The 14,051-nt window shown below is 43.4% G+C and overlaps 1 protein-coding gene across 2 annotated transcripts in view; it reads right to left on the reverse strand.

The window, feature by feature from the left end:
- NPAS2 (neuronal PAS domain protein 2) overlaps nucleotides 1-14,051 on the reverse strand; it is a gene marked incomplete at both ends in the record, with an annotated part of 86,118 nt that overhangs the window by 21,738 nt on the left and 50,329 nt on the right. For both annotated transcript variants that reach the window (XM_084235406.1, XM_084235405.1), the window contains 5 exons: nucleotides 803-887; nucleotides 3,452-3,599; nucleotides 5,680-5,786; nucleotides 6,508-6,590; nucleotides 7,278-7,396. In XM_084235406.1, coding sequence (XP_084091532.1) covers nucleotides 803-887; nucleotides 3,452-3,599; nucleotides 5,680-5,786; nucleotides 6,508-6,590; nucleotides 7,278-7,396 — 542 coding nt within the window. The remainder of the gene's footprint in view (nucleotides 1-802; nucleotides 888-3,451; nucleotides 3,600-5,679; nucleotides 5,787-6,507; nucleotides 6,591-7,277; nucleotides 7,397-14,051) is intronic.

The following is a 14,051-nucleotide window of genomic DNA, read 5'->3' on the forward strand; positions in this document are numbered from 1 at the left end:
TGGGTGTGTCCTTCAGTTAATGAAAAGAGATCCTTATTTCACTGATTGATTGGCAGCATTCTTTCTATCTTAGTGGGAAATAAAATAACGGTGGGTCTTATATTGATAGCTTCTTGGTTTTGATGATTGACAACACTCACTCTTTTTCTTACTTTTTCTCCCAATATTTGTATCTATTTGAAGAATGACCTTTGAGGAACTGGACTCTGTCTACTTGTGGATGGTCTTCCAGTTTCCCTTGAGTTTTCTGATACATGGAGAGCATGAATCAGAGGCTGGAGGGGGCCAGACAGGCTGGACTTTGTGATGGGAAAGCCTCGTAGAGCTCCCCACCATGAAACTGGTTCCATCATGGCTGCTAAGACCCTCAGACACATCGAGAAAGTATATCTTGTCACTGGCAACATGGAGGGTATTTCTGGGGCAGTGTACTCTTGGGATGCCCGAGTCCTGGAGGCTATGAAGGAGGAAAGGGAGCCAAATCACCCCATGCCTCCATCGAGAATGGAAAGCCTTCAAACCATGCTTTGAGTCCAGAGGTTGTTTCTTACCCAGCTCTAAAGTGCTAAACCTCAGTGTACTTGGGTGTTTACTCCATGTTCTCTGGCCTCACTGAAAGAATGAGGACAATGATAGGAACATCCTGAGAGATAAATCAGTGAACACGTATCTGAGCTCAATAAGGGTGATCTGCTGTTTTTGTTATTATTACTTTCATTATTATCACAACTTATTATTACAACTCATGGAAGGTCTGTTTCACCAACCTTTGCCTTTATTCATGTGGCAGGGACAGGCCTACCTTTAGTACTGAAGGGTGGATGGCCTCAGATGGTGGGTCTTCCAAAGCCAGCTCCTGCCTCCTTTCCACCTGGACATCTGCGTAACTGAGGGGGAAATCAAGAGACCACAGTTGGAGGTGGGAGATGCCAGGATGACAACATGAAACATGAAAGATGATTGTCTGTGTTACACCCACTCCCAGGATCATCATCACAAAAGAGATCAGTCTGGCTACTTGTTCAAGGAAAGAGTCTGATGGTATCTAAATTCCACTGATGTGATTTCCAGTGTTACATTCAGAATATACTCCCTTCTAGGATATTTTTATTCCCTTTTTCTTTACTTTTCTTTCATCCTCCTGATCTCCAAACCTAACTGTCTTTAAAAACATATTTTCATTTACAGGAAAAGGATTAAGTCTTCAAATATTAGAAGACTTTTCTAAAATCTATTCAGGTGCTATGGAGAAGTGACACAAAACTTTTTCAGTAGCTACAACCTTCAGAAAATTTTGTCCCTAACAAAACTAAAACTAGGTAGACCCAGACCAATGACTAGTCTGTGGATCCACTTTTTAAATGATGTGGATAAGTCAGTGCAATGTGGTGATGGCCAAAGTGACCCAGCCATGACCTCTGCGTCATGTGTGGAGATGTAGGCTAGGAAGGGTGACTGAATCCTGGGCCCAGTATGCTTGTTAGCCTATCTGCTAACTCTGTTCACTCCCTACTTTCTCTGAGAATTTCTTTCTAAGATTTGGGATGCGGGGGATAAAGAAGAAATGCAGGTAACGGGTAGAGTCTAGAGAACAAGATATTGATGATGTCCAGTCTTCCCAAGGGGCATAGAGACCCTCTGGCAAAGGCTCAGACTATGTGGCAGTGGATGGGACTGGCCATGGAATCAGAAACCACTGGTGGCTAAGTGCCTAAGGGTGGGCTGTGAAGCCAAGATCAAGTCCCTGAGCGTGGGCACACAGTGTGATGATGAGGGCCCTGCCTGAGGAAAACTTGCATATCTCATTTTTCCCCTCTCCCCTCTTATCAAAGAAGAGTGACTTGAAGCTTGTGTGTGTGTGTGTACTATACATATACTACACATATGTACATATATATTGCAGACACTGTGCATTTATATGTATGTCTACATGTATCCATCATCTATCTGTAATATACATATCAAATTCAGCATGTATGTGTAGTACTGAAACTAAAACAAAATGGATGCAATGATTACAGACCCTAAGAACACACAAGAGAAATGAAACATGCCTAAACTTTTCTCTCAGACTTGTTTTTACAGACACAGCAGGGCTTGTAGACTTACTGACAACCTTGAGCTGAGCTCTAAGGCTGGCTGGAGTTGGGAGACACAATGCAGAAAAGGGGGGGCTACCCAAAGGGAAGAGGCCCACCAACAGAGATTCTACACCCCGGTTATCTGAAGAAATGTCTCCATGTATTTCTTGATGTATGAGCTACCCTGTCACTGGCCAATAAACTTTAGACAAATCCACATTTCTTTGCCCTTCGCCCATTCCTTAGCCAGTAACACTTAACACTTTTGTTCTCAACTCTGATCTCCCCAAACTAATATAGCCTCATTCTCTTTTTCATTGGGAAGACAAATCTGAATTTACCTCCTACCTCCTTGCCAACTGATTTGCAGTAAAGTTTGCTTTCTTTTTTTAAAACCTGATTCATGGTATCAGTTTCTGTGTACTATGGGTAGTGAGCTCATTGCTCAGTAATAATATCTATATGTATGTCAATCTGTCATCTGTTTGAGATATATGTATATAAAATGCAGCATGCATACATAGTATCTATATGTAAAACACAGCATGCATGTATCTATTGTCTTAAAATATATATTTTACATGTATGCATGTGTGTATATATATACACACACACACACGTGTGTGTGTCTACAATGCAGTCCTAGTCTTTTTTCTTTGCTTTCCTCAAGTACCTTTCTCTAGATCACTTTAAAACTTTTTGTATTCTTAACATTTCTGTAGTCGGGGGTGGGGGTGGGGGGGTAAGACTGACATTGCTCCTTCACCTTCGGGAACTGTGACCTTGCATAAGCGGCATCTCTGAAATGCTGGCTGTGCTGCCTCGCCTGCTCAGCCTGGGCTGAGGGCCCTCCAAGGCCACCGGGACCACCAGGAATCTCTCCCACTGGCAGCCTGGCTCTTTCCCTCCCCCACCCCCCCCTCATACTGCCTTCGCTGCCAGCAGGGGTTTTTAAGGCATTAAAAATAAAGGGGAATATGTGTTTGAGATATTTAGAGGCAAAATTTTAATTTTCTCTTCAAAACACGACAAGAGAAGGCTGGGAGGTGGATGGAGATGAGGGAAAAATATGTAAGTAGGTCAGTGAAGCAGCAACTTACTAAGTAATATCCTGGCAGCCAGAAAGAGTTCATGGGGCTTTCAAAGGGGCCTGATTGAACACCCGAAGGAAGTCTCAGCCCTTGGAGAACAGAGCTGGGTGTGTACCTGGAAGGGAGCTGAGTGCTGGGGATTGTTCTGTTAAGTGCAGAAGACAGTTCAGGGCCAGCTGGAGAATCAGCTCCTCAGAAACTGGGACTAGCTGAGGTGACTGGGTCTGGCTCAGCTGTCAGGGGCCTCACCCACCTTCCCAGCCCCCAACCCTGTGGCACCTGACGACGGAGTGTGTGCACACGATGAACTCAGGCTTGGAGTTCCACTGGTGGTAGGTGATGTAGTAGTGGGTCTGCAGCCAAATCCACTGCTGGCCTTTGGTCAGAAATCGGTAGCAACACGACTTCCCTTTGCCAAACTGCATTACTGTGAGTAGAAAATGAAGTCTGCATATAATGAACCTTACTACAAAAATGATCTTTTTCTCAAAAGTTACTATTAAAAATACAAGCGTTCCAAAAGACAATGCCAAATATTGCTTATTTCCTCAATCAGGCTGTATTTTAACTATCAAGGTAACGGTAAAGGATAATGAATTCTTAGTGGAATGACAATCCACATGCTTTCTCCACATCTCAAAAGCTAAGGGAGCCTCAAATAAGGGCAGATGCACACAGATTCTCAAACTGGAGTTTAATTAAAATGAGACCAGGATTTTGCTGGTGTTCATCCTCCTGCTGCAGGAAGAGCTGCCTTTGGAGCTGCAGGAGCTGAACACAGGAGAGAGAATTTAGATACCGGGAGAAGTGAGCTGAAAATAGACCTGACAGCCGCAACCTCTGGATGGATTCTGTAGCTGTCAGTCAGTAGTTCATCCTTAAGTGTACAGAGTTCTAAAATAGTCTGCCACGGGCACTTTCCCTCCTGGGCTGACACTTCCTGGAGCACTTACAGTTGAGTCTGTAGTGCATTTCTCTGGGAGTGTCCAGAATAGACGGATGCTGTTGGCTTATTAACTTGGAAGGGCAGGAAGTTGGACCGTAGGTTCAAGGAAGAAGAACAATTTGGGCTTTATTGCCTCAGCACCTGGAAGTTAGCACTTCTTTATGCAAAAAGTTAGGAGAAACCATAACTAGTTGATGAAAACTAGCGAAGGTGTGGGTGAGTTGGAGGATGTGAGATCTGAACAGGAGGGAAGCTTAGTCAAGCAAGGGTGTAGACTTGACAGAGTGAGAGTGTCCTGCCTGAACCACAGGGCAGGTGCTTCAGATGATGAAGGAAATTCTACACCAGGATGGCCTTTCTCTGTTAGAAGAATCAGAAAGGCAGATGTCACCTGCTTCTCAAATTTTCATGTGCCAAAGAATCTCTTGAGGATCTTGTCAAGGAGGATGTTCTGATTCAGTGGGCCTGATGGGGGAGCCTGAGAGTCTACATGTCCAGCAAAATGGGGGTTGAGGGGACATTACTGGGGGTCCAGGGTCCTGAGGGTGGTGGGGGGCCTTCCCAAAAGACCAGATGTTCTTGGGATTCAGCATCTGGCTCCCCTGAGATTGTCTGAACCAAACACAGAACATACTTCTCATAATCCCCAAACTGCTGCTCAAGGGCCACACTTTGAGGAGCCAGGAGTTAAAGTTTTAAAGAACAGCCTTAAATTCTCACAGTGAATCCTAGTGAAACTCAGGCCTGTTCTTCCATCAACAGGAACAGCAGAGAAGAGACAATTATAATGGATACTACACACAGGCATTTATCCAAATATAAAGAGTCAGTGTTCAGGTCATGTATCAGGGTCCATAGTTCAATATTACTACACATGTTCCTGTTCAAAGCTAGGACTTGACACAAAAAAAGGCTTTAGATCATTAGAGCTTCACTCCTCTTGCCAAATAAGAACCCAGTTATGCTTAGCCCCTCCCCCATGAGTTTTCCCTCTCATACCTTTGCCAGCGTTTTGCTTCTCCTGTGGCAGAGAACCTTCCCTGACCCTGCTCCCTCAGCTGTGCACAGCCCTTCAATGCACTGAAATCTCCCCTCCTATTTCTGGCTTTTCCACCAGACTTTGCCCCTGCAGGGCAACTAGGAGGTTCCAATTATCTTTCTGTCCTGGTCCTCCCTTAGTATCTGGCCTGTGGTTTGTGACTGATATATGTCTGCTATATACAGCATAATTATGTGAATTCATTTTTTGGTCTGTGAAATGTACTGCATAACTTGAATATAGTGACCAGCATTGCCTTCATTTATTAGGATGAACTAACCGGCATATCTGAGGAATCGGAAGAGGTGCTGGTACTGGGGCAGAAGGAGCAAAGTCAATTTGAGGTGCAAACAGCACCAAGGTAGTTCAGACAAGAACTCCCTGATGATCTCAAAGAAAGCAAAGTGCTCCACCTCAAAAAGACACCAAGAATGTGACATCAGGGCCCGAGTCCCGCTGGAGGGACTCTCTGTGGAGAGAGCTGGGGTGTCCTCAGCATCAGGACTGGGGTGTGGTACTCACAGTGCTGGTGGCACCGGGCCAGGAGCTCCAGATCATCGATGTGGTAGTAGTCATAGCCTGAGGTCCCCAAAACTTCAAAAGGCAGGTAGCCTATGATTGGAGGGGCTCTGCCAAGGATAACGGGGAAACTCATCAGATAGAAAACATACTGCCCCACTCACCTGGAATGACCATGCCCATGCAGAAGGTGGGGGGCACAGTTTTCACATTTAGTGATCAGTGTGGGGCCTCATTTCTCAAGAACAGGGAGGCTGTGTACCCTTTTTATTTTTTGCATTCAGATACTCAATTCCCTTGACATAACCTGGCCTAAATAATAATCAACTTCAGCACTACTGATTAATCAAAACAGCTATAGATTGGGTCAGCCAGTGCTAAAGTGTAATAAAAAATTAAAGGGTGAGGAGGGGAGATTTCTAGTTCTTAAATTGTGAAAATTGTTATTAAAAAAAGATTGGGCCAAAGGGATAAAAAAGATGTTGAAAGAAATAAGACATTTATCTCCTATCAGCTGCTGCCTTACTGGGGGTTGAGGGGACCTTACTGGGAGTACAGGGTCCTGAGAAGGGGTGGGGGTGTCCCTGAAAGACCAGATGTTCTTGGGGTTCAGCATCTGGCTCCCCTGAGATGGTCTGAACCAAACACAGAACATACTCACAGAAAGGGTAATGCACGAGACCACTGCACCCTTCTGGGACCCATTCTCCTACAGCCAGAGAGCCCTTCTCCATGAAGGGACCAGGCCTGACTTCTCTCCCGGGGAAGAGCAGGCACACGCAAACAAACACTTGAAAAGAACCCAGCCCCAATGTTTTTCTTGTCACAAACCTGTGATCCAGAAATAAAAATTTCCATTCCAAGCTATGCCTTGAAGTGAATTCCTCTAAAGGTTCGTCAACTATGCACATTTCCTGTATGGGAAGGGGGGAAAAAATGTTGCATAGGATGCCAGATGCTCACCCTAGGTTTGTTCAAGAGTACATGGTGGGTGACAGAAGTTAAAGTCACTTACAGCAAATCTCCAAGTTGTGTTGGACTGAACCTCATCATCTGTAGCTAATTTTGGTATTAGCTGATACTAAATTTATTTTCCAGGCTAGGGAAAAGTACCTAGGAGCCAAAATGTCATACCACTCCCTTCCCATTATCTAGAAGTGTGATAAACATGTGGAAAATGGCTTTTTATCTGAAATTGAATGACTAATTTAACTCAATATTCATGCCATAGTTGTTGAAGCGATCACAGATGGGAAAATACAGACAAACCCTCCGTTTTGACACTCAGCTCTCACCTCTGCCTGCCCTGAGTGGTATTAATGTTGGCGTGAAAGTAGGAAAATTTACAGAGTTATGAAAGAGCATCCCTGCAGGCTGAACAGCAATCGATGCTGCCTTCAAACTAAATAGCTTGTAGGAAGCCAGAGTGAGAGGAAAGAGCATGTGTGGCTGTCACAGGTACAGAAGCCAGCCATTTAAAAATTTCAGAGTGACAACTTCATTGTCATTTTATTCTTTCTCATAATGACAAAAATTAAATATAACTAAATGTGATTCAACTGTAATAGTTCTGTGTGATCAATTTTCCTCTAGATACTTGCCTTTAGGAATTGTGGTGTTGCCAGACGAACGGTGGCGATGAAGCAAACCTCTTTTCCTAGTGGCACCCGGCAAGGCCTTGAAAGGGTGCTGTCAAAGCCATTACAGGAGGGGCTAGGCACTGGTGGGGAGGAGACATAGGTTAGCCTGTCTGGTTCAGTAGCCATAATGATGCTCAGAGTGCTGCATATTCATGTATATTAACTTACTTCATTCTTACAATGACCTGGTGAAGTGCTATTAATCCCTCTGCACAGATGGGGAAACCAAAGGACATTCTGGTAAAGTAACTTGTATAAGGCCAAACAGAGCTGGATTCCAGCCTATGCTTGTAACCAGTATACCCCTCTTCCTCCCAGTCCATTAATCCTACAGTCACTTAAAATGTTGTGCTGGGGTAACTGTAAAATTAGCTTCATTCTGTGGGAAGGACCTGCAGTCAGCATTTTAAGGGTGAGTTCCATAGTCACATGGTATTTCTGGCACAGCTGTGGGGCAATGTTGTGGGGTCTTGGCATCTGTTGATACCCTCCTCCCATCCCTGTCCCTGGTGTGGGCACACCTGGGATTCAAGGGCTGCTGCCCTGAGACTCCCTCAGGAGGCAGGGGCTTTGCTAGGATTCAGGGTAATTCCCACGGGTACATGGTATTGACAACAAAATGTGCTAGTTCTGCGGTGTTGCACAGGTGACAAAATCTGTTTACAGGCCTCTTACTCTGTCAAGTCTGGAAGCCATCATTTCCTCATTCAGATGAGAGAAACTGAGGTCCAGAAAGATTACATTATATATATGAGATATATATGGAACATATATAAATCAGCTTATATAAATTAAATTATATATATATGTATAGGTATAAACCAAGGTCATTTAGAGTACAAAGAACAAAACAGGGATCTACATGGGTCTCTGACTCCAAGTCTAGGCTTCGGACAGGGAAGGGGGACTGTGCTAGGAGCACACCCCACTCTCCAGATGCTGATGCTGACAGTAGGTTCCCAAACCCCTGGGGGAGGTATCCTTTGGCACCACAGCAAGGTGGCTGTGGAGAACCGCGACATCTCTTGGGCCAGAGAAAAATTTTGCTATTTTAGGTGGAGCTTGGTGGGTGGGAAAAATATATTAAATACGAGAAAAGTTAAATACGAGAAAAGCCAATTTACCACGTAATTGGAATTGTCAAACTTGGCTATATACCAGATTCCCTGGAAACTTTTTCGTGGTTACCCAGGTCCCATCTCTACCACATGTTAGCTATTTCAGGAATTCTGGGATGAAATCAGCCACTGACACTTTTAAAGGTGTCCCAGATTCACTAACATGCAGGCAGTGTCAGGCCCACCACCCCAAGATAATCTACACTGCTTCTTTCTTTTTAAAACATAGTTGATTCTATTTTATACATTTCTGAACTTGTAGATTTAAATATAGTTAGGTTTTCCAATTTGAGCACATTAAGGCATCAGAAACTAAACATTTTAAAATAATATATGCAAGACTTTCTTTGGATTTTAGCTTTCAGAGAATTTTTTATTCTATATGTTTAAAAATTTCTATAATTCTATAATGTGTTCTGCCCACTAATGGGAATAAACTCATTTAACCAAACATGTTCTCTGAATGCATTCACATAGATACCAATAAATGTTTCCCAAAATGAACATAAAGTGAATAAAATAAAAAATAGTAGTCCCCAGAGAGTTTACATCTGTCTTTAATTGGCTTAGGTCATTGCAGATTAATTTGCAGGGTGAACTTATTAAGGGAACTTATCAAGGGAAAGGAAAAACAATTCCACACTAGGGAAGGGTCTGCAGATGTGAACATCTGTGTAATTAAAAAAAAAAGACATTTAAAAATTTCCCAGATGTGAAATATCCTCTCTGTTTGCACGTAAGAGACATCATCAGCCAGACAGTGACCTAATAAAATTCTCCCTAATCTTTTAGAATATGAAGACCTTCTTAGCAAACTTCCAAGGACTTCCTAGGAATTTTAAGAGAAAATATCTGCAATCTATCTCTTAATCATGCACCCTGTTTGAATGACACTTTTAGCTACTAAATATTCACATGCTCTGTCAGTAAGTGCCCTTCTTGGTGATTTACTATAAGGAAGACAAGAGGACAGGAGCAGGAAACACCAGCCCCCTAACAACCTCTATAAGTGGCAAAAACTTGGACAATGGAAATTAAGTGGGTATCCTGAAGAGCTTATTATTGGTTTGGTTGTCTCCCAATGTTGTTTTATCAGTCCTTTTTGTAACCTCTAGGGTTTTACAGATGAAAATACACCCCACGAGGAAGTTTCATTATCTCCTGTAGCTGTACTTGATAAGCCAGTATTTTGTAGAGCAGCTCAGGATCAAGAAAACTCTACTTCTAGGGTCTTCCTGGTGGCACAGAGGTTGAAGTCTCAGCACTATCAAGCTATCACCAGCCACTGCAGCATGAGTTCAATCTCTGGCCAGGGAGCTGACCCACATGGTGCAGCAGACCTCTCCTATCACGCCTGCTGCTTCCCTTGGCAGTGTATTTTAGTAGATCTGCCTGTTCTGGTCCCCACTCTGTGTCTGGTAAATCCTCTCACTCCCTGTACCTCTGAACTGTACCCCAGTTCTTGTATGCATAAATAAATAAAAATAAATCTAAAAAAAAAACCCAACTCTATTTCTAAACAAGCTACTCCCACCCCCAGACCTTAAACAGCTGAAGGTTTGATAAAGAGGGCAGTAGATCAAGGAGGAAAGTTGCAATTGAGGTGAAGGGGAAAACCAAAAGGAAGAAGCTACTTTAAACATTTTGCCAGTTGCACTTGAAATTACCTTTCCTCTCAGTGTGAGACTTCCCGCATATTCTGGAGCATCAACCCACGAGCAAACTGCTCCCTGGGCCTTTGTAGTAATATTTAGCACTTAGAATAACTTCTCTGGCACTTCTTATCCCAAGGTAGTTTAAAAACATTAATTAAGGATTTAATTAGTTCTTTCAATTTAAGTAACAGAAAAAATAGATCTAGTTACAACTGGCATCCTCGGCTTCTCAGAAGAATTAACCACTTGGGGCGGGCTTGGCCCTGTTTTATCAGATCTCTGACCAGTTTTATACCTCTCCTTTCCTCTGCCACTCCAAGCCTCCACGCACCCAGCGTTCACGAAATAGATAAAAGTGATTATTTCTTGCTATATTTCTCCCCCTAGAGTCATCTTACTCAAAATTAATCTCACTCTTGCCAGACACTAAAAAAAGAGTGTCCCCCACCGCTGGAACTCGGTCTAGTTAAGTCTCTGGAGCAGGTCTCTTGCACACAGCAGGTGCCCAGCAGTTGCTCACTGAAGGCGTCTCTCATGAGATCACCATCCACCTCACATCCAAAGCACAGCTTAAGATCAAGCCTGGAAGAGACTTTTTGACCTTGCCAGCAACCAACGCATAGTCCTTGAGATCCCAAGACTGGCTTCCCCTCCACAGCCCAGCTGGGCTACTGCTGGTGGCTCCCCAAGGAAGGGTGCCCTGCAAGCTCCTGCACAAGCTCTGTTTCGACGCAGCACAAAGGGGAAAACCTTGAAAGTGCCCATTGTGGGTCTCAAGCTTGGAGAGATACAGGATGGAGTCCTGTTTCTGGTCTTCCAGTTAAAAAGGTCATGGGGTTTACCCAATGCTTTCTTTGCTCCTGAACCTTTCATCATAATCTCTCATTTCAGAGGCTTTGAGAATTTTGTCTTGGGCTGGCATTTCTGGGATTCCAAAAACAAGGGAACTGCAAGGTTCTCTGGAGAATAAGGATATGTCACTTGGCACCCAAGGCTGTCCTCTGAGTGGGTCTGATGACAAAGATGAGCTCGCAGATCCACAGTGATAAGGGGGGCGGATGGCTATAGGGCTGGGGAGATCTCATTGGTAAGAGAACTTGCTTCCCAATGGGGTAGGAAAAATGTGAGGAAGAAGCAGAGATGTTGACAGTGTAGAAAGAAACAGAGAAAGACATGCCAACTCTCCTACTCTATCAGTTCAGTAATTGGGTCTAAACAATTAAGTATTCTGTTCAGAGATGGCCTGCTTGTGATAAATTTGTTTTAACAGCTGTAGGAATATACACTAGTAGTCCAGGAGGTGAGTGACAAACAGCTTTCTCAGCATTCCCCCCCCCCCCAGACTTTGATTTATTAAAACAGAGCCACCTGTTTTCCAAAAATAAACAAACAAATAAACAAACCCTGGCTCTCAGCATTTCTTGAAACAAAAGAAAGACAAAACTCATAGGAGTCCCAGAAGATGAGAAACAATGAATGGGATGGTTTGCAAAAGGGAGAATAAAGTTCCTAAATCCTATTTGTGATCAACAGCCAAAATGTTTGGGTGAACGTGTTGAAATGTTGAGGGAAAAATAATTTGCTGCACATTCATGAGAAATCACCTCCCACTAATTAAGCACTATTTTCAGATTCTTCTTTTTTCTCTTTGCAGTATGCTTTACCCAATTATGTTCTGAAAAGCCAGGTTGCTGGGTTCTTGGGACAGTGGTGGCAACACAATCCCACCCAATTATTGCCCCAAGGCACCACCTCGCTTGCTGGGGTCAGGCTTAGCTCTCCTTTCTGCCAATTCTCTTTGGCATGTGGGGGACTAATGTTGGAAAGAAGCTAAGATTCACATAAAAAAGCTGGGGAGTTTCAATTTGCCTAACTGAAAAAAAAAAATGACTGTAAGGGGAAAATATATGTCTTAGGCCTCCTCTTTCCCCTGACATTTATTAAGTACTTTGGGGGGCCAGAGGTCACAGTGGTTGATAAAATAACCACCAGCTGGTTGGAGTGACGGGGCCTAATAATTTGTAAGCTCAGGGAAGTGAACTTCCTATAGGCAGCAACCGCTGTCTTCTAACTGCTTATCGTGTACATATTTTTATCACCATTACCAGACAACCTGTACAAAAGCATCCGGCTCCCCAGCTGAAACAAGCAGCAAGATGTGGTTGATACACGTATGACTGTTCATTTTAATATGGACTCGAGATGCCCAAGTAGGACGATGCCCTTGGGTAACACTTTGTTCTTTATCGTCATCTTAATTCCTCTGCAATCTAATCTGGCAATGGTGACCATGCTGGGGAAGGACAGGATGTGTCCTCGTTGGGGTGGAGGGACACTCTGCTTCTTATGCTTGGGGGCTTGGGACAGATGACCCGACATTCCTTCCACGAAGCTGTCTTTCCTGTGCTAAATTCACGTCTCCATTCCCAGTAAGGCCTGGCAGGCATGCAATTTATTCCCTTAACTGAGATGTTTCAATTAATTCAGTTTAGGGAAAAAAAAAACAAAACAAAACAAAAACCCCCAAAGCCATAAAATGAAACAACCTACAGAAATCCCACGGAACATACGGAATCAAGTGTTGTAAGATGAAAAACCTCCACTTCTGCCAGTGTTTTAAATCTGGTTGTGTGGTGAGAGGCGAGTAGGTAAAATGAGGGCAGGGAAACTTTTATACTCCGGTGTGTGGTTTCTGGAAGCCCAGAGTGGAATGTTTGCTGAGGGTGACCTATTTGGAGCCACACCAGCGACTTTTGAAATACTGCTTTCTGGATCTCAGTCAGGCGCACATTTAAATCCAAGTCTGGGGGAGGAGCCAGGGCCTAAAAGAGAGACTGCCTTCTTCCTGGCATGAAGTTTTCCTTCAGAACTGGAACCTGCTTATTAGAACTCCTTAACGCCAAGACTGTTCATTATGCCTTTCAGAACCATTCTTCCCAATGAGGTTGCTTTTGAGGGGGCTAGAGGAGGGCTATAGGCCCTGGGCATGTGGGATTGGGGAAAGGCACGATGGCTATTAATTGGATGAGTAAATTTGTTTGAAGCTTATTTTAAAAAAACCTATCTGTTGGCCATTTGCATTTCCTCTTTGGAGAAGTTTCTTTTTAGCTCTTCTGCCCATTTTTTGACTGGGTTGTTTACTTTGTTTTTGTTGAATCTCGTCAGCTCTTTGTAGATTTTTGTGATCAGTCCTTTATCATTAGTGTTGTGTGCAAAAATTTTCTCCCAATCCATGGGGTGTATCTTTGTTTTGGTTGCTGTCTCTTTGCTGTATAGAAGCTCTTTAATTTCGTTCAAGATCACTTGTAATCAGGGAAATGCAAATCAAAACTACAATGAGATTCCATCTTACACCAGTGAGAATGGCATGTATTAAAAAACCTAGCAACAACAAATGTTGGCGAGGATGTGGAGTGCAAACTGGTCCAACCACTATGGAAAGCTGTGTGGAGATTCCTCAACCTGCTAAAGATGGAGCTTCCATGTGATCCAGCAATTCCACTCCTAGGTATTTACCCAAAGGACACAGAAACATTAATTCAAAAGGGCACCTGCACCCCTATGTTTATAGCAGCACTATTTACAATAGGTAAGCTATGGAAACAACCCAAATGCCCCTAAATAGATGACTGGATCAAGAAGATGTGGTACATATACACCATGGAATATTACTCAGCATTCAAAAAAGATAATCTCATGCAATTTGCAGCAACATGGATGGAGCTGGAAGGGATCACGCTCAGCGAAATAAGCCAGAAAAAAAAAAGAAAAATACCAGATAGTCTCACTCATAGCAGGAATTTAGAAAATATAAATAAGGGACCAGGAAAAAGACTAATTATAATAAAGTAAAAATCAAAATCAACAAGCAACTATAAACCAGAGACACATTATGGGGGGTGGGAGGAGGAGGGAGTAGGCTCAAAAAAAGGGGGGTGGGAATTATATGGGGACTATAACCA

The sequence above is a fragment of the Talpa europaea genome (assembly GCF_964194135.1).
Source record: "Talpa europaea genome assembly, chromosome: 6".
Classification (NCBI taxonomy): domain Eukaryota; kingdom Metazoa; phylum Chordata; class Mammalia; order Eulipotyphla; family Talpidae; genus Talpa; species Talpa europaea.